Source organism: Kluyveromyces marxianus, chromosome 4 (assembly GCF_001417885.1).
Source record: "Kluyveromyces marxianus DMKU3-1042 DNA, complete genome, chromosome 4".
Taxonomy (NCBI): Eukaryota; Fungi; Ascomycota; class Saccharomycetes; order Saccharomycetales; family Saccharomycetaceae; genus Kluyveromyces; species Kluyveromyces marxianus.
The window spans coordinates 971,531-996,663 of NC_036028.1; the positions used below are offsets into that span (position 1 = coordinate 971,531).

The window sequence follows — 25,133 nt, forward strand, 5'->3', positions numbered from 1 at the left end:
CTATCCCATTTTCTCCTCTAATACACGATTCATAGTTTCCCTTTCATTTTTACGTTTAATAATATAGTCATTTATCCTTTCCTCTTTAGCTTGGATGGCTTTTACTAGATCATCATAAAATTTTTTACCTGAAGTTATATTCTGTTTAACATCGGACAAAATTCTAGTCGAATGCTTGAGTTCTTCCATATATAAGGTCAATGGATCAACTCTCGAAACTTTTGCTTGTTGTTGAACACCATTGGATATCTGGGATAAAATCTCTATATTTTTTGCTTTCTCTTTTTGGACGGTGTTTAAGTCTTCATCAAAAACCCGAATATAGTCTTGATATACAGGCTCAAAATCAATAGATCCAGTCTTCTTGTAATAGGAAATAATTTTGGGGAGTAGTTTGTTTTCAATTATTTTCCTTTCTGCTACTCTTATGTGCTCTTTTCTTTGTTTCAGTAACGAAAACACCTCCTTAAGTACAGGGTTATTAGATTCTGGAGCTTTTGTAACGTTTGTAACAAGATCATGATCCAATGTTCCAAATAAATGCTCAGTTTCAGTGTCTATTCTTTGTCCATCTAAGGCGTAGTTTTCAATCCTTTCCAAATCGGATAAATATCCACGTATCCCATCATCAATGGATTCTACTTTCCACCTTATTTGACCATGTTTACGAATCATCTCTTCGTTCTCATCGATTTCATGGTTTATAGTATTTCTTAAAGACTTCAGTTTGCTCGTAATATAATTTCTTATTTCATTCAAGTCTTTCAAAGAAGCTTCATACGAATCCCACTCTTGCTCAGTGATATACATAGACTCAAAGACCCCAGAAAAAGAGATATTTTCAAGTAATATTTTGTTCATTGCTTTCAAAGGATTGGTGATATTTTCATTCACATAATTTTCAACCCTCTCACTGAAAGCACTGCACGACTCTATAACATCTACAGGTAATAGGTTTTTGAACATTTCATTGTCCTTCATGTCAATTTCTTTAAAAAATTCAGGTTGCACTATAACAGCAGGCTTTATTGGAGAAACTTTTTGAACCGAGGCTTGGAGATATATTAAGTCATTATCTCTCTCTGTTGTTTCAAGAAGATTTTGCATATCTATTTTCCACTCGACGAGACTGTCGTTTAGAGTCATCTTCTTTAAAATGCTTAATGCATAAGTTAGATCACAAATAGCTTGAGCAAAATTTTGTTTCTCTAATTGCAAGAGTGCTGATCTATAGTAGGATACCGCTGTGTAATACTTTGACTTGAATGACATGCCTTTGATCCAATCAGTTCTTATTAGGGGACTCCGATTGGCATATCTAGAGGCATCTTCATAGAAAATAGAAACTTGAAGAGCCAAGCGGGAAAGGATGGAATGCCTCTCTTTATCATCAAAATAGGCTTTTTTCCAGACCATTTCTTGTGCTTCAGCTAACATCAAATGGATAAGGCTTTGAAGAGTGTTCTCGTCAAAGAACGTAAACCCTGTTTTAACTTCTTCGTCATATATGCGTTGAAAGCAACCCGCTGCTAGTTTGAAAAGTCGACAACTTTCTTTCAGCCCATCATTTGAGGACAGGTTATTTGAAACAGAAAGTAGGGAATACATTGCACCGATGTTGTATAGAACGTTTAATATTTCAAATTTAAGGCTATTTCTGGTCAAACCAGATGATTTCAACCCAAGGGTATTAAACCAGGTAAATTCAATTTGATCATCCGGAAGTTTCACAGAGATTGCCTTAAGAGATAAGTAGTACTTTATTAGCTCTTGTAGATCTTCATTAGAGACATCGAGATGGGATAAAATATCTCTATACTTTTCGAGCAAGATCAAATCATTCGTTACCGATGCGGCGGTTTGATAAAATTTGCTATCAATAACTTGACTTATAGCATCCTTTAAACTAAACTGCAAAGTGCGTTTAAAAGGGATGGAAAACAGATCTGCCATTCCCCACCTTACTGTCTAGACCCTTCAGTTTCTCCGAAACTTTGGTTTTGTCTTAGGCTATATACAAATTAGGGCGTTCGATATTTTGAAAGAATACAATTAGTTAATTTTATTTTCACATTGTCTAACATATATTTATGTAACGCATGATGAAATAGAGTTTTTATAGAAGTGCACAGATGAAGAGTCGAGTATATACATTCTATGCCATGAACAACCTACCTCTAGTGGATGATGAAACTTCGATATCTTCTTGAGCATCTTTAAAGTCATCCACTGGCGCTTCAGTTTTCTGTACCTCTGCTGATGGAATGAATGATCTTGAATTTCTGGATGTGGCACTCTGGATGGTGCTCATTCTCAGAGAGTATGACCTTACCAGATCTTCTTTTTCCATCCCTATCACATCTTCATCGTCAGGGTCAGTGATTTTTATATCATGAGTGTCATTATTTAACTCATCAAGCAAAAATGTAATGTTCGTAACCTTTGATTTGACAGATTGAGAGCCGCGCAACGACTTTGTAGCTGTTTCGTTTTTTTTCTGATTATCGACTAATGTCTTTAAATATTTGACTTTTGGTGTTGCATTACGCTTTAGAGATCTGATTGAGTGAATGTCATGCGCAGGTGATTGTTTTCTGAAAACAGTTCCATTCATATTAGAAGAAGGAAAGTTTATTTGTGGTAACGCTATAGGGGATAATTCACTTGTTTTCCCATTTACAGGACTAACATCATTACTATTAGAATGGTCATCTAATAATAATATGTCTCTTCCTTTTTCCGAATAAACATTGGAACCAGAATCAGAGTAGTAATTTAATAAATCTTCCTTCGTAAATACTTCCCTGTGAGACTGCTTGTAGTCAACTTGGGATTGGTAATCTGCAAGTTCCAAAAACTGTGCTGCATAGCGGTGATAAATATAATAATCAGCTGAAGATTGACTATGATTCAAATAGTACACCAACCCTGATAAAAGGCATGCACCCTTATACTTTTTGAAGCATGATGAAATTGCAAGTTCAATATCACTTTTTGATAGTGAAGAGAGTTTTTCAAAGAATCTTATGAATGAAACTTGATGCGGCGTGTCTTGAGACAAAAGACTGCACAATTTTTCTTTATTTGTGACAAAAGGTAGAATATCAACATAAAGATCCAGGTCCAAACATTCTTCGCCAGTGGTTGAGAATAAAGCATCCAAATCTAACTTTAATATATCTTCGTGATGGGCTTTTTGATTTTCAATGAATTTGAAACTCAACTCACTTAGCATATCGTAAGATTGCTGTTTGTAATAAGTCTTTCGATTTAAATCTTTGATTGAGACCGAAATTTGTTTCACAATAAGTGGTGAGTCAGCTTTTGCTAGTTGCACTGTAAGTAGTTTCCTTAAGATATCAATAACAGATAAACCAATGATACTAACACCTGATGTCAAAAGACTAGATATCAATTTTAATATCACAATCATATTTTCTTCTGAGTTAGAGCTTAATTGTCTAACAAAGAGAAGGATAACAATGTATCTCAATTGAACTGGAATTCCGTTGCAAATAAATTGCAATAGTTCTTTATTAGGAGTCTTCAATAAACTTTCAATTAGTGAATGCATACTGAGTGTGAGTTTATCAGTTTCTGTTGTGTTAAAGAAAGCATTCAATACCAGAATTGAATAATCGGATGTATCAGTAACATCATCTAAACCTAGAGACTTTGTTTGCGTTATCGTTGGTTTCTTTGTAAGCGATTGCGTTTCTGGTTCAGATTGCACAGAATCAATAGTTGCGCCGGCATAGGCTGGATGTCTCTGCTGAAACTGCTCTAAGGCTATGGTGACACAATTCTTAGCAGTAGCTGACCATTGATGAATTGTACCTAGGTTAGAGATCTTAGAAAAGTCAAGGCAACCTTTTAAAACCAAGTCAGTATCATTGACTCTAGAGCTGGCCACGTTGAAATACAATGTTACGAAATTCTTGAAAAGCTCCAGAAACTCCGAGTCTCCGCTTACGAGGGAACCATCTAAATTGCTGCAAATTGCAAAAAGAACCCTTTCAATAAGACCAACTATCGTGGGATCATTATTGAAATTGTTATTGTTCAATACTTTGATCATGATATTAATGAAGTCTTTAATGAAGATATTCATATTTTCACTGCAATTATCCACTATCTTCGCTAATAGTTCCAAGGTAACAGAAACGTTACCTGAACGCTTCCTATTTAAGTCGGTATTTGACTTCTTTACAAGATAGGTACTCACCTTCTCTAGCTTTGGACGTCTCGAATTCACATAATACAACAAATATGACGTTTCTGAACTTTTTGGCTTCTTGTCTGGTGTACGGCCTGGAGGATAACATTGGTTCACCAATTTCTGGTGTTTGGGAGTAAATAGGAAGCCCATTGGCAACTCTTTGTGTGGTACTCGCTTATCAAAATGCCCTGTATCACCACTCAAAAAGTCTACTCTTCCTTGTTTTAGTCGTGTTCATTCTTTAAACATAACATTTCGAAATTAGCATTACAACAAAAACCCTTTTCCAATATTTTTCAGGCGCAGCAGTACTAACTCAGAAGAGATTTACTTCTCGACTTTCCGCCAAATGTAAAGAGAGAAACGCTAGGGTCGCTTACATACGATCAGTAATTCAGCTACACTGATATACATACTAGTGTATAGGTATACTTACTTTGATAAACTTCTTATTTTTTCTTTAAACTTAAATCTTTATATCTATCTACTAATGGGGTTACTTTGACGAGAAGGTTTAATGTTAGATTCATAGTGAATCATTCCTTGAACAACATCTTACAAGTAGCCTAGGGCCATTTATTGGAGTGAGAGTAACTGACATAGGCACATGTACCAAGATAGGTAATATACCTTGAAAGGTTACTCTTTTTCTTTTGGAACTCAGATTATTATGCTGAGTGGTTAAAAAGTAATTATTGTTTAATTATTAAGTTATAACTATCAACAAAGTCATCGTAGAAGAGAAGAGTGGAATGAAACTATCCTACCCTAGCCCATTAAACCCTCTACTAAAGAAGTAACTTTAACATCAACATGGCACCTGTCCCTATATATGTTAAAGGTGGTATTTGGACTAACCTAGAAGATCAAATCTTAAAGGCAGCTGTTCAGAAATATGGAACACACGCATGGAGTAAGGTAGCATCCCTCCTTCAAAAGAAGAATGCTAGACAGTGTCAATCACGTTGGAACGAGTTCCTTAATCCAGCGCTTAACTTTACTCCTTTTGATGTTAAAGAAGACGAGAAGCTACTAGATTTAGCAAAGAGAATACCGAATCAATGGAGAACTATTGCCGAAATAATGGGTAGACCAGCCCAGACTTGTATTGACAGATATAACATACTCTTGTCAGTGGATAAAAATAAGGATGGATTAGAAACTCAAATGCAAGTTGGTGAAATTAATCCAAACAACGAGAGTCTACCAGCCAAGGAAGACAAGAAAGAGTTAGAAGATGAAGAAAGAGAAATGCTAGCTGAAGCGCGGGCAAGATTGTTAAACACTCAAGGAAAGAAGGCAACCCGTAAGATCAGAGAACGGATGCTTGAAGAAAGTAAACGTATAGCTTTTTTACAGAAGCGTAGAGAGTTAAAACAAGCAGGTGTTGATAGTAAGATTAAAGCTCCAAAGAAAAAATACGAGTCTCAACTTGATTATAATGAGGATATCGCTTATGAACAACGACCGCTTCCCGGTATATATGATACGTCGAAAGAAGATGAAAGAACGGAATTACTTCTCAGGAAGTTTGAAAACTTAGTTGAACAGAAAGGTGTTTTCGACAGAAAAAACAATGAAAGACCAAAAGAACTCCACAAGAGAAAGCAAGAAAAACAGTTGACTCCAGTTTCGATAAAAGTATCAGAGTCAACGAACTCAGTTCTTACCAATGAATACAAGAAGCCAAAACTACAGCTCTCTGCACCTAAAGTGAAATTACAAAGTAAAAGTATAAGTAAAAAAAAATCAATTATCTACTTATTTGAATCGTTACCGCCTCCTAAAAATGATTTTGAGATCGAGTTAGATGATTCCACAGTTGAAGATGGTGATGAGGATGAAAAAAACAATGAATACGTTAACAATATTAATTCCGAGTCGGAAGTACAGACCGAAAATAAATTGCAACCAGCACCAAGTGATAAAGATCACCAACAGATAGTACCGAAAATATCCTCAATCACAGAGCAAGCTCGTGAAGATAATACTGACAACAATTTTGACGGTAGGATAACGGGAAATGTGGTCAAATCTCCACATCAAAATCGAAAATCAATACATGAGTATCTGGAATCAATTCTCAGTAGTACATCTGCGGTGGAGGTACCGGAATCCTTACACCCAAAATTGGAGGAACATTTACAATCTACTTCAATAGACACTGAAAATGAGATCATTAGGATGCAAAATAGAATAACAGAACTTCGTTTGACTCTTGAAGAGTCTGTCAAACCAGAAAGGGATTCTATCTCAAGGTTGTCTCTACAACTACAAAATACTTTAAAACCAGCGGTTTCAGGACTTGCATACCAATATTACATAGACTACATGAAATACACACGAGATTATCATTTGATGGCGGAAGAGAAAGAAAGGCTGGAGGATAACCTTGAGCTTACCAAAATCTCTGGGGACGTGTCTGTTTAAGTATTTTTTTTTTGGGGGGAATTTGAAAACTCAATTATAAAGTTTTGAGGGACCCAAAAAACTTTTTTGGAGAGAAAAAAAAGAAAATTCAATATTTTCATTAGAGAAGCGATGAGATGAGATGATGAGATGAACGATAACTACATTATATATTCCTAAAAGTTCAAACATTATAAGATCATAGAACTTTATATAAGTACAAAACTCTAAAAATCAAGTCTGAACAAAATCTCAATACTTGAACTATGTCTAATCCTGAATTCAGATCGTTAGGTTGTTCAAAATGGTTGGCTGAAGCTTTGAATGCGATGAAAATCATCCAACCAACGGCCATTCAGAAGGCATGTATCCCAGAGATCTTAAAGGGCCGTGATTGTATTGGTGGAGCCAAGACTGGTAGTGGTAAAACAATTGCATTTGCAGCTCCCATGCTAACCAAGTGGTCCGAAGATCCTCAGGGTATGTTTGGTATTGTTTTGACCCCAACAAGAGAACTTGCAATGCAAATAGCAGAACAGTTTACAGCATTAGGAAGTGCAATGAATATCAGAGTAGCTCTAGTGGTTGGTGGTGAAAGTATTGTGCAGCAGGCAATTGAACTCCAGAAAAGACCACATTTTATAATAGCAACCCCGGGTAGACTAGCCCATCATATTTTGAATAGTGGTGAAGACACCGTCGGTGGATTAAAAAGAGTAAAATACTTGGTGCTAGATGAAGCTGATATTCTTTTGACGGAGACATTCAGTAAGGATCTTGCAAAATGTGTGGGTATTCTACCCCCAAAAAGTAAAAGGCAAACTTTACTATTTACAGCAACTATGACAGATCAGGTAAAAGCTCTAGCCGAAGCACCTCAAATCGAAGGGAAACTACCTGTATTTTCCTTCCAGGTTGAATCTGTTGATGACGTTGCAATTCCGAAAACACTAAAAACCACATATTTATTGGTCCCAGAGCATGTTAAAGAATCATATCTGTATCAGATATTAACTAGTGAAAATTATGTTAATTCCAGTTGCATTATATTTGTTAACCGTACTGTTACAGCAGAAATTCTCAGAAGAACTTTAAAGGCTTTGGATATACGAGTCACATCACTCCATAGTCAAATGCCTCAACAAGAAAGAACAAACTCTTTGCATAGATTTAGGGCCCAAGCGGCCAGAGTTTTAATTGCTACAGATGTGGCATCTAGAGGTTTAGATATTCCGGTAGTCGAGCTTGTGGTAAATTATGATATACCAGGAAACCCAGACACATTTATTCACAGAGCTGGTCGTACTGCTCGTGCTGGGCGTCAAGGTGAATCGTTATGTCTCGTTACAGAAAAGGACATTCAAAGAATCGAAGCTATCGAGGATAGAATAAATAAAAAAATGGAAGAGTTCACTGATGTTGGTGATACTGCTGTCATAAGGAAATCATTGTCAAAGGTTACTACTGCGAAAAGAGAGAGTCTTATGGCAATGGATAAAGAAGGTTTTGGAGAGAGAAGAAAAATGCAGAAGCGTAAAGAAGAAAACAAGGGAAAAAGCCATAGACGCTCTTAACCCCCTTATGCTATTATGTAGTAGTTGATAGAATGTATTAAGTTGAAGCATGAGCACTGAACATCGATCACGTGACTTGGCATTTATTTTCTTTACTAGAGGTGGAGAAAAAAGAAAAAAGAATTTCAAAGCTACAATATATACTTGATGAGATGAGATGAGATGAGGTAAGGCGAGACCGAATGACACCTTACTTGAAAGAATAATTGTCGTTAATAAAAGCGAAGGTGAGAGTGTGGTAATGGCCTTCACCTAAACGAAATAATCAGATGTCTAGATCCCAAGAGATTAAAGAGAAACAGGCATTGTTGGCCAAGTTTCAACATGGATTTGGAAATTCTACCTCTAAAGTATTAGAATGGATCGATGGATCTTCATCCGTTCAAGAACAAGAAAATAAGTCAAAAGATGACTTCTTTCAATTACCAGTTATTCAGATAGGTAGTGGATTATCCTTTAACGATACCCAAGATATTAATGACACAGATATACACACCATTGGTGAATTTATCAAAGGTGACAAGAAGGTTAGTTCACTAGCTAAGAAAAAGAGAACAAACAAAGATATCCAAGAAAGAAACAGTGTCCATCGGGTAAGAAAGGATGACTCCCAAGCTATGGTATCATTAAAGAACAAAATACGAAATCAACAAAGACAAAAGATACGCAATGAACTTCCGAAGGATAAGAAAGGATCAAACAATGTAAACGATAAAAAACAATCACAAATGCAATTGCAACCTTCAGTGGATGCAGAATCTTCCTCCGATGATGAAGCAGATATTAAAGAACAGAAACATAGCAAAAAGAAAACAGGGTTACTGTTGTTTACGGGGAAAAAGTCCAAGAGGTAGTACAATACTAGTCCTTTAAGTACTAAACCTTATGTGATTATATAGACGAGTATAGTATCATAATATGAGCTCAAGTCACGTGTATTATTTCTTTTTCTTATACTGTTGTTAAAGAAAAAAAATTTGAATTAAGCTCATCGCATCTCATCACATCTCATCTCGCAAAGTATATTAGAATCATTAGCAAAAGTATACCAGCTATATTCATCACAAGCTCAGAAGAACCAAGCGACAACCATGAATTATACTCCACTAGATCAAAACCACATGCAACATCAACATGCTACTGTGTTGTGTTGCAGTTGTGGTGTGCCCATGGATGGTTCCTCAGGGTTAGTAATGTGTTACGACTGTATCAAGATGAACGTTGATATTACTGAAGGTATTCCAAGAGAAGCCAATGTTTCATTCTGCAGAAACTGTGAAAGATTTTTACAACCACCTAGTCAGTGGATTAGAGCTTCTTTAGAATCTCGTGAACTTTTAGCCCTTTGTTTGCGCCGTTTGAAAGGGTTAAACAAAGTCAGATTAGTCGACGCATCTTTTATCTGGACCGAACCTCATTCCAGACGTATTAGAGTGAAATTAACTGTCCAAGGTGAAGCAATGGCTAATACAATCATTCAACAAACCTTTGAAGTCGAATATGTGGTTGTTGCCATGCAGTGTCCTGACTGTGCCAGATCTTATACTACTAATACTTGGAGAGCGAACGTTCAAATTAGACAAAAAGTGCCCCATAAGAGAACATTTTTGTATTTGGAACAATTGATTTTGAAACATAATGCACATGTTGATACTATTTCAATTAGTGAAGCTAAAGATGGTCTTGATTTCTTTTATTCACAGAAGAATCATGCTGTTAAGATGATTGACTTTTTGAATGCTGTGGTTCCAATCAAGTGTAGAAAATCTGAAGAGTTGATTTCTCAAGATATCCATACAGGTTCGTCGACATATAAATTTACTTTCTCAGTGGAAATTGTTCCAATCTGTAGAGATGATTTAGTCGTCTTACCAAAGAAACTTGCCAAATCCTTGGGTAACATTTGCCAATTTGTGCTTTGTTCTAAAGTAACAAACTCCATCCAATTCTTGGATCCAACAACACTACAAACTTGTGACTTATCAGCATCAGTGTATTGGCGTGAGCCATTTAGTGCATTGGCTGAAGTCTCTCAGCTAACAGAGTTCATCGTGCTAGATGTTGAACCTACTGGACAGGTGAGGAACAAATGGGTCTTGGCCGATGTTACTGTCGCAAGAGCTTCTGATTTAGGCCAAAATGATCAAACATACTATGTTAGAACTCACCTTGGTGGTATTATACATCCTGGTGACAGTGTTATGGGTTACTTTATCGCTAACTCTAACTATAACTCTGAATTATTTGATGCTTTGAACAACGATTATGTTCCTGATGTTGTTCTTGTCAAGAAATTATACCAAAGAAAGACCAAGAAGAACAGAAAGTGGAAGTTGAAGAGAATGGCAAGAGAACACAAGGACATCGAGGCCTCCCAAGACTACACCTCTAGACAACAGAAACAAGAAATGGAACGTGCAGAAAGAGATTACGAAGTGTTCTTGCAAGAATTAGAAGAAGATGAGGAAATGAGACAAACCATCAACCTATATAAGAGTAAAACTACCGCTGAACATGAAGCTGAAATGGACGAAGATGAAGATGAAGATGCTCCACAAATTGATATCGATGAATTGTTGGATGAACTTGATGAAATGACTCTAGAGGATCAACAACAAGAAAACGAAGCCGGAATTTAACACCGCGACCTTTAATCTTTTTTGTCTGTAAAACAAGCAGAAATCTCACATGATGACGGTAAGTGAGCACTTCTTTAATTGCATCAGTGTGTACCATATCATTGTACTGTATAATAGTATATATTCAATAGTTGGCATATTTCAGGGTAACGCTATACTGTGTGTTTATTTAGACTTTAAACTTTCAACCTAAAAACAATAAAGCCCCATCAATTTGTCAAATATTGGTCTTACCCTTAAAAGGTTTTAGAAGTAGGGATGAAACAGGAACGGACAAAGGAGTTTGTCTGCAAAAGAACAATTAAAAGACGGATACAATGGTAAGTGATTTGAAGTTTGCACCATCATTTCAATCGTTTGTGGACAGCTCGTTTTTCCATGAACTATCGAGGTTAAAATTAGATATTTTCAAACTAGATTCAGACGAGAAGGCACTTTATACGCAATTAGATCTCAACCAATTCACTTCAAATGTCCTAGCTATATCACTACGAGATGACAGTTTTCAGAAACCTGATAATGATGAGCACAATATCATTTTGAAGGGTTATCTGCTAAATTTCAATACCATTGAACTATTTAAAAACTGTAATAAAATTCAGTTCATTAAAGAAAAGGGCCAAGAATTGCTACAACGTGGTTTGGAAAATGATTTGAATGAAATAATAAGCTTCTACATGATTAGTTTTGCTGACTTAAAGAAGTATAAGTTTTATTATTGGATCTGTATGCCAAGTTTTCAGTCGGATGGAGCAACATATCAAATTATATCAAGTAAGGTAATAGCCTCCGATTCTGACATCAGTGTATCATTCATTAAACAAAATGTGATCATCGCATGCGTGATAAGTGGTGTTATACAGAAAGCGACTCCAGATAATTTAAAGGTTTGTGAGAAAGTAGTTTTCAAAGATTTTAGTCATTTGAAAGATATTCCTTCAGCGGTTACAAAAAATATTCTAACAGTTTGGAGTAAATTATCACCTAGAGAGACTTACACAATCTGCTTTTTACGTAGTGATGAGTCAAGTTTTGAAGCAGAAATTATAATAAACAATGGAAACAACCCATCGTTGAAAGTTAGCGGTTGGGAAAAGAACGGACTTGGTAAATTAGCTCCAAAATCTATTGACTTAAGTTCTTTAATGGATCCAGTAAAGATTGCCGACCAAGCAGTCGATTTGAATCTTAAGTTAATGAAATGGAGAATAGCGCCCAAAATAGATTTAGATGGAATTCGTAATACAAAAGCCCTATTGCTAGGATCTGGAACACTCGGTTGCTACGTTTCACGTGTTTTATTGGCGTGGGGTGTCCGTCATATCTCCTTTGTGGATAATAGTACCGTGTCCTTTTCAAACCCTGTTAGACAATCTCTATATAACTTTGAAGACTGTGGAAAACCCAAAGCGCAAATAGCGAGTGAAGCCTTGAAGAGAATTTTCCCATCAGTGGAATCGTCTGGCTATCAATTGGAAATCCCTATGATTGGACATCCCGTCACCAACGAAAAAAAGCAAAGGCAAGATTATGAAGCTCTTGAAGATCTTATAAAAAGTCATGACGTTATATTTCTATTGATGGATGCCCGTGAAACTAGATGGCTTCCTTCTGTCTTGGGAAGATTGCACAATAAGATTGTCATTAATGCTGCTCTTGGTTTTGATAGCTACTTAGTAATGAGACATGGAAATGATGACGATAAACTTGGGTGTTATTTCTGTAACGACATTTTGGCACCCAGTGACTCCCTAACAGACAGAACTTTGGATCAGATGTGTACAGTTACCAGACCTGGTGTTGCATTGTTGGCAGCATCCCAAGCAGTTGAATTGCTGGTCACATATCTCCAGCCTACACCAAATGTATTAGGAACATCGCCACATCAAATTCGAGGGTTTCTCAATGAATTTAAGACCGTAAGTCAAAGCACTCCGGAATATGAACACTGTTGTGCCGGTAATAAAAGTGTAATATCCGCATTGCAAGAGAATGGGTGGAATTTCGTTAGGCAAGCTCTTGACGATTACAAATGCGTTGAAAAACTAAGTGGGCTATCGAAGGTCCAAGAAGAAGCTGAGTTAGCTTTAGAAGAAGATTTCGACTTTTCTGAAGATGATGAGTTTGTAACTGGATGAGCTGTATTAATATCTGTAGTTCTTGACTCTAAAGTGTCACTATGTATTTATGTTATTAATGCTAAACTAAATTCGCTTTTCTGTGTCTCAGAATTTGAAAAAGGGTTTAAGTTAATTATATCGATAATTGAAGCCTGAATGAAGGTGTACTAAATAAAATGTACACAAGGGCTTTTCTATTCCGTTCAACGCCGGAAAGGTGATATTCTTAGAGTCGCTCTACTATTCTTTACTTGTATAGTCGCGTTTCAACCTAATATATGATGTACGGGTGTTATAGCAATTTGAAAAATTACTGAACAATAGAACTTATAGAACATATAGAATAAACGGTGATCAGAGTAAATAGTAAACAATACAGTTAGTCAATGAAAGATCAAAAGATGAGGACAAATGCCGGTCAAAAGGCGCTATACCGGTCAAGGTAGATCACAAACTAAGAGAGGAAAAAATGGTAAGATAAAAGATACGATAAAACCAAAAGTTGAACAGGAAGAAACACCCGAAATTGAAGAATCACCATCAGTTTTAGATCCTGCTGATGATACTTCCAAGGCAGCGGATGCAAACGATGAAGAGCAAGAGGCAAAAGAACCTCCAGAAAATAATGAAGACGTTGAATCAGTAAAGGAGGGATCAGATTCAGTCAATGAAAACGATTCAGAAAAGGCAGACGTCAAAGAAGAGGAAAATACCGGATCATCGGTCACAAATGACAACAAAGAGAAAGAAGAATCCAAATTAGAGGAAAAGCAGTTGGAAAAGGAGGCAGATGAAAAAGCGGATGCGCAACCAATTGCTGAGAATGAGGTTGTTGATGAGGAGGCAGGAATAACAAAGTTTGATTTCGATGGGCAGGAATACAGCTATAAAGACAGACCAAGTGTCATGGAGGAAAAGGAAGGTAAAATTGAATTTAGGGTGGTCAATAATGATAACAGTAAGGAAAATATGATGGTTTTAACTGGTTTGAAAAACATCTTCCAAAAACAACTACCTAAAATGCCCAAAGAATATATTGCAAGACTAGTGTACGATCGATCACATCTCTCTATGGCAGTTGTTAGGAAACCACTAACAGTGGTGGGTGGTATAACATATCGTCCATTTGATAAACGTGAGTTTGCAGAGATTGTGTTCTGTGCGATCAGTTCTACCGAGCAAGTGAGAGGGTATGGTGCTCATTTGATGAATCACTTGAAAGACTATGTTAGGGCAACATCTCCAATAAAATATTTCTTGACATATGCAGACAATTACGCAATTGGTTATTTCAAAAAACAAGGCTTTACTAAAGAAATCACCCTAGATAAAAATATATGGATGGGGTACATCAAGGATTACGAAGGGGGTACTCTAATGCAATGTTCTATGTTACCAAGAATTCGCTATCTCGATGCAGCTAAAATTCTCTTACTACAAGAGGCGGCAATCCAGAGAAAAATTCGAAGCATATCAAAATCCCATATAGTTCGTCCCGGATTGAAGCAGTTTGAGGATTTAACAAACATAAAGCCAATAGACCCAATGACGATACCTGGATTAAAGGAAGCAGGTTGGACTCCTGAAATGGATGAGCTTGCTCAAAGGCCTAAACGTGGACCCCACTATGCTGCTATGCAAAATCTGTTAACAGAGCTCCAAAATCATGCTGCTGCTTGGCCGTTCTTACAACCAGTTAATAAGGAACAGGTTCCTGACTATTATGAATTTATAAAAGAACCTATGGACTTAAGTTCTATGGAAATGAAGTTGAATGGAAACAGATATGAGAAGATGGAAAATTTCATATACGATGCCAGACTAATATTTAAAAACTGCAGAGCGTATAATGGCGAAAATACATCATACTACAAATATGCTAACCGTTTAGAGAAGTTCTTCAACTCTAAAGTTAAGGAGATTCCGGAGTATGCGCATCTTGTGGATTAATTGACGATTGACAATGTAATAATATTAATCAAGAGAGATTCTGTATACTTGAGTAGTAAAATAGAATTATACGGAGAGTTGTACATATACAAATAGTAGTATATATATATATATATATATATATCTTACGAATGGTTATAACCTTAATGAGTTTCGAACGGGACAATAAAAAAAAAGTCCAGAATATTAAACTGGGAAGGTACGAGTGTTAACATATTAATCGATCAAAACGGAAGAAGTGACAGCTATCGCCTGACTGGAGCCTTTTCTGTTGATTTTTCCCTCATTTGTTATTATTAGCTTCTAATAATTACTACTAGTAACATAATTAATATTTGATTATATCTAATGCAAAACTGACTACCCCTCCATTTCTACATCTGAACCTTGAGTATTTGCTCTTGCAGCTTCTTGAGCTTCCGCAGCCTCCTTTTCCTTTACTTCTTTTATGATTTCTGCAGTTTGCTCATCGCTGTAAATTTTGAACCCTTCTTTGGTAATACTGCTCAACTGTGCGTTGTTCTCATCAAGTTTTTCTTCCATGACCTGTTTTAAGATTTTTAGTACTAGAGATTCGGCTTCCTTCAATGTTAAGGATGAGTGCCACTCGTTTTGTAGTTCCGATTGGGCACCTTCAGAACCGGAACCAATGGCCTTCGCATTATAACGGTAGAAAGTTCCGGATGGTTCCGCATGGTACAATTGGAACCCTTGCTCATCGTCGTATCCACCTATCAATAGAGCCACACCGAACGGTCTCGACATTAGTCTTTCTTCACCAGACGCACCTTCACCGAACCTTAGCGCAAGATCGCAAACAGATTGCGTCAAGGACTCTACTGTAATTTTTTCGTCGTAATATAATTCGTGTGTTACAGCATTGACTCTGGCATGCTCAAGCATAGATCTTGCATCTGCGGTCAAACCACTCATGGCACATCCAATATGCGTGTCTACCTCCACTATTTTCTCGATGGAATCACTCTCTAACAATGCTGACGTCACACGCTTCTCTACACCAAGTACAATACCCTCATTCGTCACAACACCAATGGCTGTGCTACCCAATTTGATTGCCTCTAATGAGTATTCGACTTGGAAAAGACGCCCTTCTGGGGAAAAGGTGCTCACACCACGATCGTATTCGCTTCTAGTCAAAAACATTGCAGGATATTAATTATCTGTTATATTGAGTTCTTCTCTCCACTACTAACCCGCCGATATGTGTATAACTGGAGAATACTCGAGGGTAACTTTACCTATTCAACTAATACATTATTTAAAGGTTTAATTAGTACTTTAGATAATAATCATAATAATAAATATACTAATAAACCAGTACTGATCAAAATCCTGCTAAAGCTGAACATTTGCCACTGTTGATGGCCGGGTAAATCAAAATATCAAAAACAAAAAACAAAAAATTGAAAATCAAAAATTAAAAACGAAAATGAGAATAAAAATGCAAAAAAAAAGACTAAAATTATTTTAATGTTGGAACAGTGTTACCCGGTATCTTCAAACCATTTTGGCGAAACAATGGGAAAAACAAGCAAAAAATCTCTCTCTCACGGTCTCTGTTCATATACATGCATGCATACTCCAGAGTTTCAAGCGCAATGTCCGCGGAACAGGAGTAACACCCACAACCTACGTCAAATACTACGAAAAAAAAAATGTTCCGCCGGAACAAAATACGTAAAGAGAAGAGGTAACAACCGAATGTTACCCGGGGACGCATCGTCGTTTAGCTCCCGTATTTTGTATGGGGGGGACAAGCTTCGGATCGCAACGAAAAATGGTTCAATAAGAATAATGAGCGAGAGTTACGCATCTGTCAGATCATAATAGAATGAAATAAATAAAATAAAATAAAATAGTGCAATTGATTTAAACGTACACTATTTGTGAAAAAGAGTATTTGATTTTTTTTTCCAGGAAATAGGTAAGATAAGCCAGTGTTGGAGAGTTGATTGATTTCTGAAATCATTGTCTATCACCATGTCGTCTAAACCTCAGCGCAAGAGCCATTTGCCGCAAGGAAAATACCTTAAACCCGAGGAAATCGAATATGAATTCGGTGGTGTTCCTGGTGTGTTTGGGATGCTCATTGGTTTCCCAGCATTGATGTACTACATGTGGATATCAGCTAAATTCTACAATGGAGCAGCCGCGTGGCCCGCTGAAGGTGAAAGTTGGGGTCAATTCTTGTGCCATTTGGGTCAATTGATTAGGGACAACGCTACTCCATCCTGTTATGCATGGAAGATCTTTTTGACGTTTTGGGTTGCGCAAATGGTTTTCTACTACACTTTGCCAGGTGTTTGGACCAAGGGCCAGCCATTGGACCATTTGAATGGTAAGCAATTGCCATACTACTGTAACGCGATGTGGACATTTTACGTGTCCAACATCATTGTTTTGGCGCTACATTACTCTGGTGTGTTCAAGTTGTACACCATTCTCGAAATGTTTGGCGAGATTATGACATGTGCTATCATTTCCGGATTCTCGTTCTCCATCTTCTTGTACTTGTTCACTTTGTTTGTCACCAAGGACTATCACAGAATGACAGGTAGCCATATTTACGACTTCTTCATGGGTGCTCCATTGAACCCACGTATCGGATACTTGGACTTGAAGATGTTCTTCGAGGTTAGAATCCCATGGTACACCTTGTACTTTTTAACCTTGGGTGCCTGTTTGAAGCAATACGAGGACTACGGTTACGTTAGCCCACAGCTAGGCTTGGTTTTCTTGGCCCACTGGTTGTATGCTAACGCATGCTCCAAAGGTGAAGAATTGATCGTCCCAACCTGGGATATGGCTTACGAAAAGTTCGGTTTCATGTTAATCTTCTGGAACATCGCTGGTGTTCCATATACGTACTGCCACTGTACCCTATTCTTGTACTACCATGACCCATCAGAATACCAATGGTCAACCGCTTACAACGTTTCTCTATACATCACTTTGCTCATCGCATACTACTTCTTTGACACTACTAATGGGCAAAAGAACTCGTTCAGAAAGCAAATGGCTGGTGATCTCACCGTTAGAAAGACTTTCCCATTTTTGCCAAGACAAGTGCTCAAAAACCCAAAATACATGGTCACAGAAAATGGATCATACTTGTTAATTGATGGATGGTACAAGTTGGCAAGAAAAATCCACTACACCGCTGACTGGACTCAATCTTTGGTCTGGGGTTTGGCGTGTGGTTTCGAAAGTCCTTTCCCATGGTTCTTCCCTGTTTTCTTCTTCGTGGTTCTTCTGCACAGAGCATTGAGAGATGATGCCAAGTGCAAGAAGAAGTACGGTAAGGACTGGGAAAAGTACTGTAAGGAATGTCCATACTTGTTCATCCCATACGTTTTTTAAAGTACATACCCTGCCATTACAACCCATAAAAAATAAAATAGACTTTAAACAGAACAAGCTAAAATGAAAAAATGAAAAATGAAAAATTCAAAGAGTTACAAATATGTGCGACGTACCCCCTCATCTTCTGTAGTAGTTTGTAATATTTAGAGGCCCCTGAAGAGTTTAAAATAAGTCCATGGTTTTGGGCCCTTTATATTTGATTGTGTGTGTGTGTTGTTCTATTAAACACAACATCAGTTGTTGTTACTATCTTATACGTAGAGACAGGTAGTTTTGGGGGTGGAATTGAGTCATTTAGTTTTTCAAGGTTAGCGTTAGATTCATTAACTTGACACATTTTATTCATCGGAGTAGTTAAACTTGACAAACGGATTTGTAACATAAGAGATTTAAGAGATTGGAAGACAGTAGACTAGAGGTACTTTTTGACGTAATATACAGAAATTATGGTCAATCAATTACTTAAAGAGTTTTTCGGTCCTAAAAGACTATACTTTGTATGTGGGAAAGTTTACCAAGATATGCACTATGCGAATAGGATAGTTCATTGGTACACCCAGCATAGGTTGCCTGTGATTCCAGTAAACCCTAAGGGAGGTGAAATTGACTTAAGTGTCGATTCAGTATCAAGAAGAGTTGCTGGTGATACTAGATTGCCCATCGCACGCACTATTAAGGAAGGATTGGACAATTACAAGGGGAAAAAAGACATTGACGGGATCAGTGTATCGTTTGTGACCCCTCCACCGGTAACCCTTTCGATATTGAAGGAACTAAAGGATGTTGGGACGCCAGTAATTAGCGTATGGTTTCAGCCTGGATCGTGGAATACCGAGTGTGTGGACTATGCTACTGCCGATCTCAAGATCCCGGAAGGAAATGTCATAAACGATTGTATTCTAATAAACGGACATTCGAATTATGTCAAGAGTGAATTGGTGGCCGATTTGTGAGACAGTTGTAGTAGAGGTGTGCAAATAAATATAACGCTACCCTATTCATGTATCTATTTATGTTTTCTTTTTGTTACTGTTTCTCTCTCTGTGCGTGCTCGTACCCTTGAGAAGAAAGTATCATCATCTGGATATCGTGATTACAGTGATCTCGCCTGGTCATCGCTAGCCTGCTGCGTTTTCAGCTGGAGGGAACTGGATCGTGCCAACGATAGGGTACTTCGTAGTGAAAAATTCGTACCACCCTCTAACTTTGGCCAGCTGATCTTCCGTGAAGTCGGTAATGTTCCAGTGACACGGCGTGTTGTAGGCATGATGATAGTCGAACATGCCAAACTGAAAGTTGTTCGAACAATCTGTACCTGTGAATTTCCGATATGGGCCCCAGGGCCCGTAGAACCTAGGGGACGAAGTAACGTCAAACACTGTTCCGTTGATACTAAGCACTATCGGGGAAAGCTTTTCCCCTTCACCATCTACGTACTTCTCACCAGAAAATCGCGCTAATTCCTCAAGACTAAAAACGTGTGGAAGTGAATACCCATGCAGCCCCCAGTATGGTGCAGGCAGTGGTTTTATCGTGGCCTCGTGTCTCCCACCACCAAAAGGCGTAACACCCGACAACGACCACCAGTGCCCAAAAACGCATTTCGCAACTATCTGAGAAGCAAGCACCACACCAAACCCAACTCTAAGCCAGTCAACAACACCAAACCTCCCGTCCACCTCCTCATCGTAATATTCTTCTCCGTCTCTTGCTCTTCTCTTGGAATCCTGTTGCATGATTCTGGTCCCAACTAATATCTGCCGATTGGCTGCTATCCTATCCGATGGCTGTGAAGAACTCTACCAAAATTCTCTAATTTCAGCCTGCTGCGCTGGTTTATCCGGAAAACTAAACTATATCGTACTAGCAGCCACAGAAGTGGCTTTTTTCTCACGCTTCTATCGTCCCACTGCAATAAAGAAGAAGTAGAAGAAGAGGAGGAAGAAGCAAAAAAACAACAACAATAAACTGCACTAGCTAACAGTAGCACCTGCACCTTGTAAACAATAAATATAAAAATTCTTCTGCAACACATCGTACTTGCATATTCACAGATATCCCTGCCCAAGAACAAAATGCAAGCTGCAAGCAACATTGTGCCTGCACAAGTGCTGTTTTGCAACCCAGAACCAGTCGCGCGGAAACGGCACTAGTTTTCATTTTTCTTAAGCTTCTTTTGCCTTTCCCTATTTCCACTCCAGCTTTCGTTCTCTTACACGAGATTTCTTCTTTCCCCAGCAATTCCAGAGGTCTGGGTTTTCCTGGAGAACGGGTCGTAGCGTGTGGAACATTGTTGTTCTTTTTTTTTTTTTTTTTCTTCCTCGTCTTCACTTTTGTCTTTCGAACATTTCCCATTGTGGAATTGCTACAGAAAACTGCTTGGTAACGTCTTTTCCGGCATGATCAACAAAGGGGAGGAGGCGCCGCCGCCGCATGAGAACGGCAGGCAGCGGTTTCTACGAGGAGATTTTGATGTGGATTTTTGTGCTGGCTGGTAGTATGCTTCATGCATAGGCTACAACGGGAAATGGGTTGTGGTGAGAAATTCGGTCGGGGGCTGGTTAGGACATTCCTTTGTTTGTATAGCGTGCCAGATCTAGGCCATTCTACCTGCAGAAGACGTTAGAGATAGGAAAAGAAGGATGAATAGAAATAGAAAAATCAATGGAAATGCAAACAAAAAAAAAAAAAAAAAAAGTTAAAGGAACAAGAATAAAATGAAACAAAATAATGTTGCAGTAGTTTTTTTTTTAAAAAAAAAAATGCATTAGAATGGGAAACAAAGGACATTACATCACATTGCTTTGCAGCAGTCAACACACCGATCTTATTGCAGGATCAGCCTGTATCTGAGGGAGAAGGCCAGTCGTTTAAAAGCGCGTGCGTTTTCGATTTTGGGCTTGATTTTGTTTTCGAAGACAAAGAAGATACATATACATACCTGCAAGTTGAAATCGGTCTAGTGCGCTGTTGCGCGAGTAATTTAATAATAATAATAAATTTCTACCGTAAACTACTTCGTTTTTACATTACAGAGAACTCACTGTGACTGCATACCGTTTTGTTTCCACGTCTCTCTCTTTCTCTGTCTATTTATTGTTTGGTACTCCAAGAAGTAATCCATAGGTATAGAGAGCACAGTTTTTTTCTCTTTAAAAGGTACCCTTTCGCATGTGTGTCCAGTGTATAGGCAATACGTTTGTTACATTTCCAACTGCGTTCAGGAATATACAAAAGTGTACCAGCGATAGGAGGAGTAGTACCTTCAAACTTTCTTTTTTTCCCCTTGTAGAAGGAAATCCTACTCTATTGAACCCACCACGCCAAGTAACACGCAGGGTATATACGTGAAAGGTGGAAAAACCCTTGTTGTTCGGCTGGCCGAGATGTTCAAAACAAGAGTGCCCAAGAGGCGATCAAACCTCTCTAACGTGGTCAAGAGCCAGCGAAGCAGCCGTGTTAAGGTCGGCGAACGGTTTTCGGAGAAAAAGAGTAAGCACGAGCAATCTGAAGGAGCTCAAAAAATAGACTCTGCTGTTAGCGGTAGTGTAAATTCTACTGACAAGGGACCTATATCCTCACATCCAGAGGAATCTAGACCTGGCTCTCATTCTAATTCTGCTTCTGATTCTGATTCTGATTCTGATTCCGAACCAAGTTCCAACTCCAGCTCCGATTCCGACTCAGATTATGACGACTCATCTCTATCGCAAAATCAAATTAAAGATGGCATTCCCGCAGCATTCTTAGAGCGTCTAATGAGCTTTTCCCTATTCAATAATGCCCCAGAACTGTTCTATATAGCTATCGCCAGAAAACTTAAGCTGCTAGTTTACCATCCGCATGAGTTTGTCGTGAAAGCTGGAGAACCGGCTTTAGCAATGTACTGGATTCTTCGAGGTTCTGTGAATGTCACATCTCCGGATGGCGAAATCGTTCATGCTGAGTTGGTAGAAGGTTCATATTTCGGTGAAATCGGAATCCTTTTCAATAGACCAAGAACAGCAACTGTCATTTCCAAGACAAAAGTTTTGCTAGGAGTATTAACTGCAGAAACGTTCAATCAAGTTTTACTACATTTCCCACAAATAGAACGACAAATCAGAGATGAAGCACAGGAACGTCTTGCAACCCAGGAAAAACAGCGGAAAGCCGGCGTTTCAAAAATCATTCACGATAACGATTTTATTGTACGACAAAGATCTCCAACATGCATCACAAATGATCAAAGCATACAGCCCATATATTCAAGCCCGGGATCCTATTCAGATACTGCAATTTCGTCCGTAACCAATAGTACGGTTATATTCCCACTACAGCAAGAATCTTCGGATAAGCTATTAGAAGAAAGGATACTTCCTCCTCAACTTCCCGAGAGAAACGACTCATCATCACCTACCAATCAAAGCTTGGGAAACCCAATATATACGGAAACAATTGACGACACGATATCAACTAGGCAATTCTTGAAAAGTTTGCCTTTGTTTACCGCTTTACCAGCGAATGCTATACATGAGTTAGCTCTCTCGGTAGAAATAAAACAAGTTCCTCCGTTCGAATATGTCTTCAAAAAAAATGACATCGGTGAAGATATATATTTCATCATTAGTGGTGAGGTTGAAGTCCTTGGTCCTTCTACTTCAAAAATATTTCCCGGCAAAAACGTGCCAATGCCATCTCATAAAATTATCGATGTAGTTCTTGCAAGGTTAGGACCTGGTCAATATTTTGGTGAAATGGGATTCCTCAGCTCCATTACAGATGACGTAAAACAAAAATCTAAATGTAAAAGATCTGCTGGTATCAGAACTGTGTCGAACTGTACTCTTTTAGTTTTAACTGGTGATACTCTTAGAGATTTTTGTGCTAAATTCCCTGAAACGGAAACCCAAATCAAGCAAACCGCTGAGGAGCGTATGAAAAAGAATGTCGAAATGCGGAAAAATAATGATACGGAATATCAAACTAATTCTTCGCATCCAGATTCAGCTGCCTTGATATCACCAATATCACAAAAAGGTTATATCAATTTATTAAACGATCAAACTAGAAAGATTCAATCTCAGCCTCTAGTTACTGTAGACTCACTTTTAAGTCAAACATCAGAATCATCCTTAGATCTTTACAATGAACCAAATAACAAATCTTTATTCAAGTCCAATTTTTCATTCGATAATCAATCACAAAAGGAAACGTCCATGCAACAAATAAGAAAACCAGCTTCACCAACCTTTACTCCAGTTTCTGGAATCGGTGCTTCGCTTTCCGCAGCTTCTTCAGGTTCTCTATTAGGGGAGAATTCGATTAAAAGTGATGAGGTGTTACAACAGCAACCTCTAGAACTCCATGTTCCGCCTTTAAATGGCGCTTTGAAACGTAGAGCTTCCGCTTTCGCAACAAGAAGCCCTTCACCAATGCAATACATGGGTCACTTAAAGAGGGCAAGGCTCTCTAATATCGGCGGCGGGCCGTCTAGGAGAAGATCTTCAGTTCTAAGTGTTGGGCCTTTACCTGATAGATTGCTATTACGCTGCTTCCAATATATCCCATTGCCTGAACTAATGAAGTTGCGTTTAGTTTGCCGGCGCTGGAGGCAGCTTTTGTATGTGGCCCCTGGTCTTTTCGACAAATTAGACTTGACTCCATGGAGTACCAGCATTGATGATAAAGCCTTGCATAAAATTACTGATTTTGTCGGCTCAAGATCCAAGTATATTGATATATCAAATTGCTTTCATGTTACCGACGAAGGGTTTTCATATATGGTCAATGAAATTGGAATAGGTGGATGTATTAAGTCACTCAAAATGACTTCATGTTGGGAGATAAGTGCAATGGCTATTATGGACATTGCTGTTCCTTCGATTGGTAAATTTTTGGAAGAAATTAATTTGAGTAATTGTAGAAAGGTACGGGATGACGTTATTCAAAGGCTACTTGGATGGGATGTAGCTGAGGTTGCTCCCAGTAGTGTTGCCTCATCCCACAATAATCAAATAGGGTCATTATATCCGTTAGATGAGCCTATACCAGGTATGGAAGCCTACTCTCCATATGTTAACGAACAGCAGTCAACCCAAAAGGTAATAGGGTGTCGAAACTTAAATAAATTGACTCTACGGCACTGCAAAAATCTTACGGATTTAACCCTATATCATATGTCACTTTATGCCAAGGATAGACTAACATATCTCGATTTTACCAGATGCACAGGGCTAACAGACGTAGGCTTTTCTTATTGGTCTTATCAAATGTTCCCTAAGCTGAAAACTTTGATTATTAGTGAATGCATTTTTTTAACTGATAATTCTATTCGCTCCATACTAAACAGCTGCCCAAATTTGGCATACTTGAATGTATCATTTTGCTGTTCTCTAACAGATACAGCTATTGAACTTATATGTGTTGGTGGTCAAAACTTGGAACAATTAGATATCAGCTTTTGCGGCAGGGCTGTCAGTGATATATCTTTATTAAATATATCGATGCATTTAAGAAAACTCGAACAGATCTCTCTGAAAGGCTGTTTAAGAGTGACAAGATCAGGTGTCGACTCCTTATTGGGTGGATATGCGCCGTTGAAACGAATCGATATATCACAATGCAAAAATGCGCATATCTATCAAGGAGGTGTTCAGGCAACACTTTTCAAGACTTCTTCAGGATCAAAATCAGTCTTTTTGACAATGGAAGATAGCTCTAGATGTGTTGAAGTTATAATTTAAGCATCCACGACCGCAAGATACCAGACTGAATAGAAACAAATTTTTATTAGTTGAAATTATTATTTATGTTAAGTCTAGTTAATATCACGATACATTTCATATCCTACCTATAG

General features: G+C 38.0%; 13 protein-coding genes across 13 annotated transcripts; 9 read left to right on the top strand and 4 right to left on the bottom strand.

Annotated features, from left to right (window-relative positions):
• On the bottom strand, nt 1-1,953 carry RIM20 (Rim20p; the record flags this gene model as incomplete). Its single annotated transcript, XM_022819736.1, has 1 exon — nt 1-1,953. One exon carries the CDS (start codon nt 1,951-1,953, stop codon nt 1-3), a length of 1,953 nt encoding a protein of 650 aa, XP_022676272.1.
• Nucleotides 1,954-2,155: 202 nt separating this feature from the next.
• On the bottom strand, nt 2,156-4,369 carry EFR3 (Efr3p; the record flags this gene model as incomplete). Its single annotated transcript, XM_022819737.1, has 1 exon — nt 2,156-4,369. One exon carries the CDS (start codon nt 4,367-4,369, stop codon nt 2,156-2,158), a length of 2,214 nt encoding a protein of 737 aa, XP_022676273.1.
• Nucleotides 4,370-5,032: 663 nt separating this feature from the next.
• CEF1 (Cef1p) lies at nt 5,033-6,649 on the top strand (the record flags this gene model as incomplete). The annotated part of the gene is made up of 1 exon (XM_022819738.1): nt 5,033-6,649. One exon carries the CDS (start codon nt 5,033-5,035, stop codon nt 6,647-6,649), a length of 1,617 nt encoding a protein of 538 aa, XP_022676274.1.
• A 245-nt stretch (nt 6,650-6,894) lies between these two features.
• On the top strand, nt 6,895-8,202 carry DBP8 (ATP-dependent RNA helicase DBP8; the record flags this gene model as incomplete). The annotated part of the gene is made up of 1 exon (XM_022819739.1): nt 6,895-8,202. The coding sequence occupies one exon, from the start codon at nt 6,895-6,897 to the stop codon at nt 8,200-8,202; it is 1,308 nt and encodes a 435-aa protein (XP_022676275.1).
• A 269-nt stretch (nt 8,203-8,471) lies between these two features.
• On the top strand, nt 8,472-9,056 carry NOP19 (Nop19p; the record flags this gene model as incomplete). The annotated part of the gene is made up of 1 exon (XM_022819741.1): nt 8,472-9,056. One exon carries the CDS (start codon nt 8,472-8,474, stop codon nt 9,054-9,056), a length of 585 nt encoding a protein of 194 aa, XP_022676276.1.
• Nucleotides 9,057-9,293: 237 nt separating this feature from the next.
• NMD3 (ribosome-binding protein NMD3) lies at nt 9,294-10,841 on the top strand (the record flags this gene model as incomplete). The annotated part of the gene is made up of 1 exon (XM_022819742.1): nt 9,294-10,841. The coding sequence occupies one exon, from the start codon at nt 9,294-9,296 to the stop codon at nt 10,839-10,841; it is 1,548 nt and encodes a 515-aa protein (XP_022676277.1).
• Nucleotides 10,842-11,158: 317 nt separating this feature from the next.
• ATG7 (Atg7p) lies at nt 11,159-12,979 on the top strand (the record flags this gene model as incomplete). Its single annotated transcript, XM_022819743.1, has 1 exon — nt 11,159-12,979. One exon carries the CDS (start codon nt 11,159-11,161, stop codon nt 12,977-12,979), a length of 1,821 nt encoding a protein of 606 aa, XP_022676278.1.
• A 393-nt stretch (nt 12,980-13,372) lies between these two features.
• On the top strand, nt 13,373-14,911 carry GCN5 (histone acetyltransferase GCN5; the record flags this gene model as incomplete). The annotated part of the gene is made up of 1 exon (XM_022819744.1): nt 13,373-14,911. One exon carries the CDS (start codon nt 13,373-13,375, stop codon nt 14,909-14,911), a length of 1,539 nt encoding a protein of 512 aa, XP_022676279.1.
• Nucleotides 14,912-15,271: 360 nt separating this feature from the next.
• Nucleotides 15,272-16,075, bottom strand: PUP2 (proteasome core particle subunit alpha 5; the record flags this gene model as incomplete). The annotated part of the gene is made up of 1 exon (XM_022819745.1): nt 15,272-16,075. The coding sequence occupies one exon, from the start codon at nt 16,073-16,075 to the stop codon at nt 15,272-15,274; it is 804 nt and encodes a 267-aa protein (XP_022676280.1).
• An 837-nt stretch (nt 16,076-16,912) lies between these two features.
• ERG4 (delta(24(24(1)))-sterol reductase) lies at nt 16,913-18,292 on the top strand (the record flags this gene model as incomplete). The annotated part of the gene is made up of 1 exon (XM_022819746.1): nt 16,913-18,292. One exon carries the CDS (start codon nt 16,913-16,915, stop codon nt 18,290-18,292), a length of 1,380 nt encoding a protein of 459 aa, XP_022676281.1.
• Nucleotides 18,293-18,741: 449 nt separating this feature from the next.
• Nucleotides 18,742-19,248, top strand: KLMA_40437 (CoA-binding protein; the record flags this gene model as incomplete). Its single annotated transcript, XM_022819747.1, has 1 exon — nt 18,742-19,248. The coding sequence occupies one exon, from the start codon at nt 18,742-18,744 to the stop codon at nt 19,246-19,248; it is 507 nt and encodes a 168-aa protein (XP_022676282.1).
• Nucleotides 19,249-19,413: 165 nt separating this feature from the next.
• KLMA_40438 (membrane-associated progesterone receptor) lies at nt 19,414-20,031 on the bottom strand (the record flags this gene model as incomplete). Its single annotated transcript, XM_022819748.1, has 1 exon — nt 19,414-20,031. One exon carries the CDS (start codon nt 20,029-20,031, stop codon nt 19,414-19,416), a length of 618 nt encoding a protein of 205 aa, XP_022676283.1.
• A 1,650-nt stretch (nt 20,032-21,681) lies between these two features.
• Nucleotides 21,682-25,020, top strand: Fbxl7 (uncharacterized protein; the record flags this gene model as incomplete). The annotated part of the gene is made up of 2 exons (XM_022819749.1): nt 21,682-24,328; nt 24,518-25,020. 2 exons carry the CDS (start codon nt 21,682-21,684, stop codon nt 25,018-25,020), a joined length of 3,150 nt encoding a protein of 1,049 aa, XP_022676284.1.
• Nucleotides 25,021-25,133: the final 113 nt, after the last annotated feature.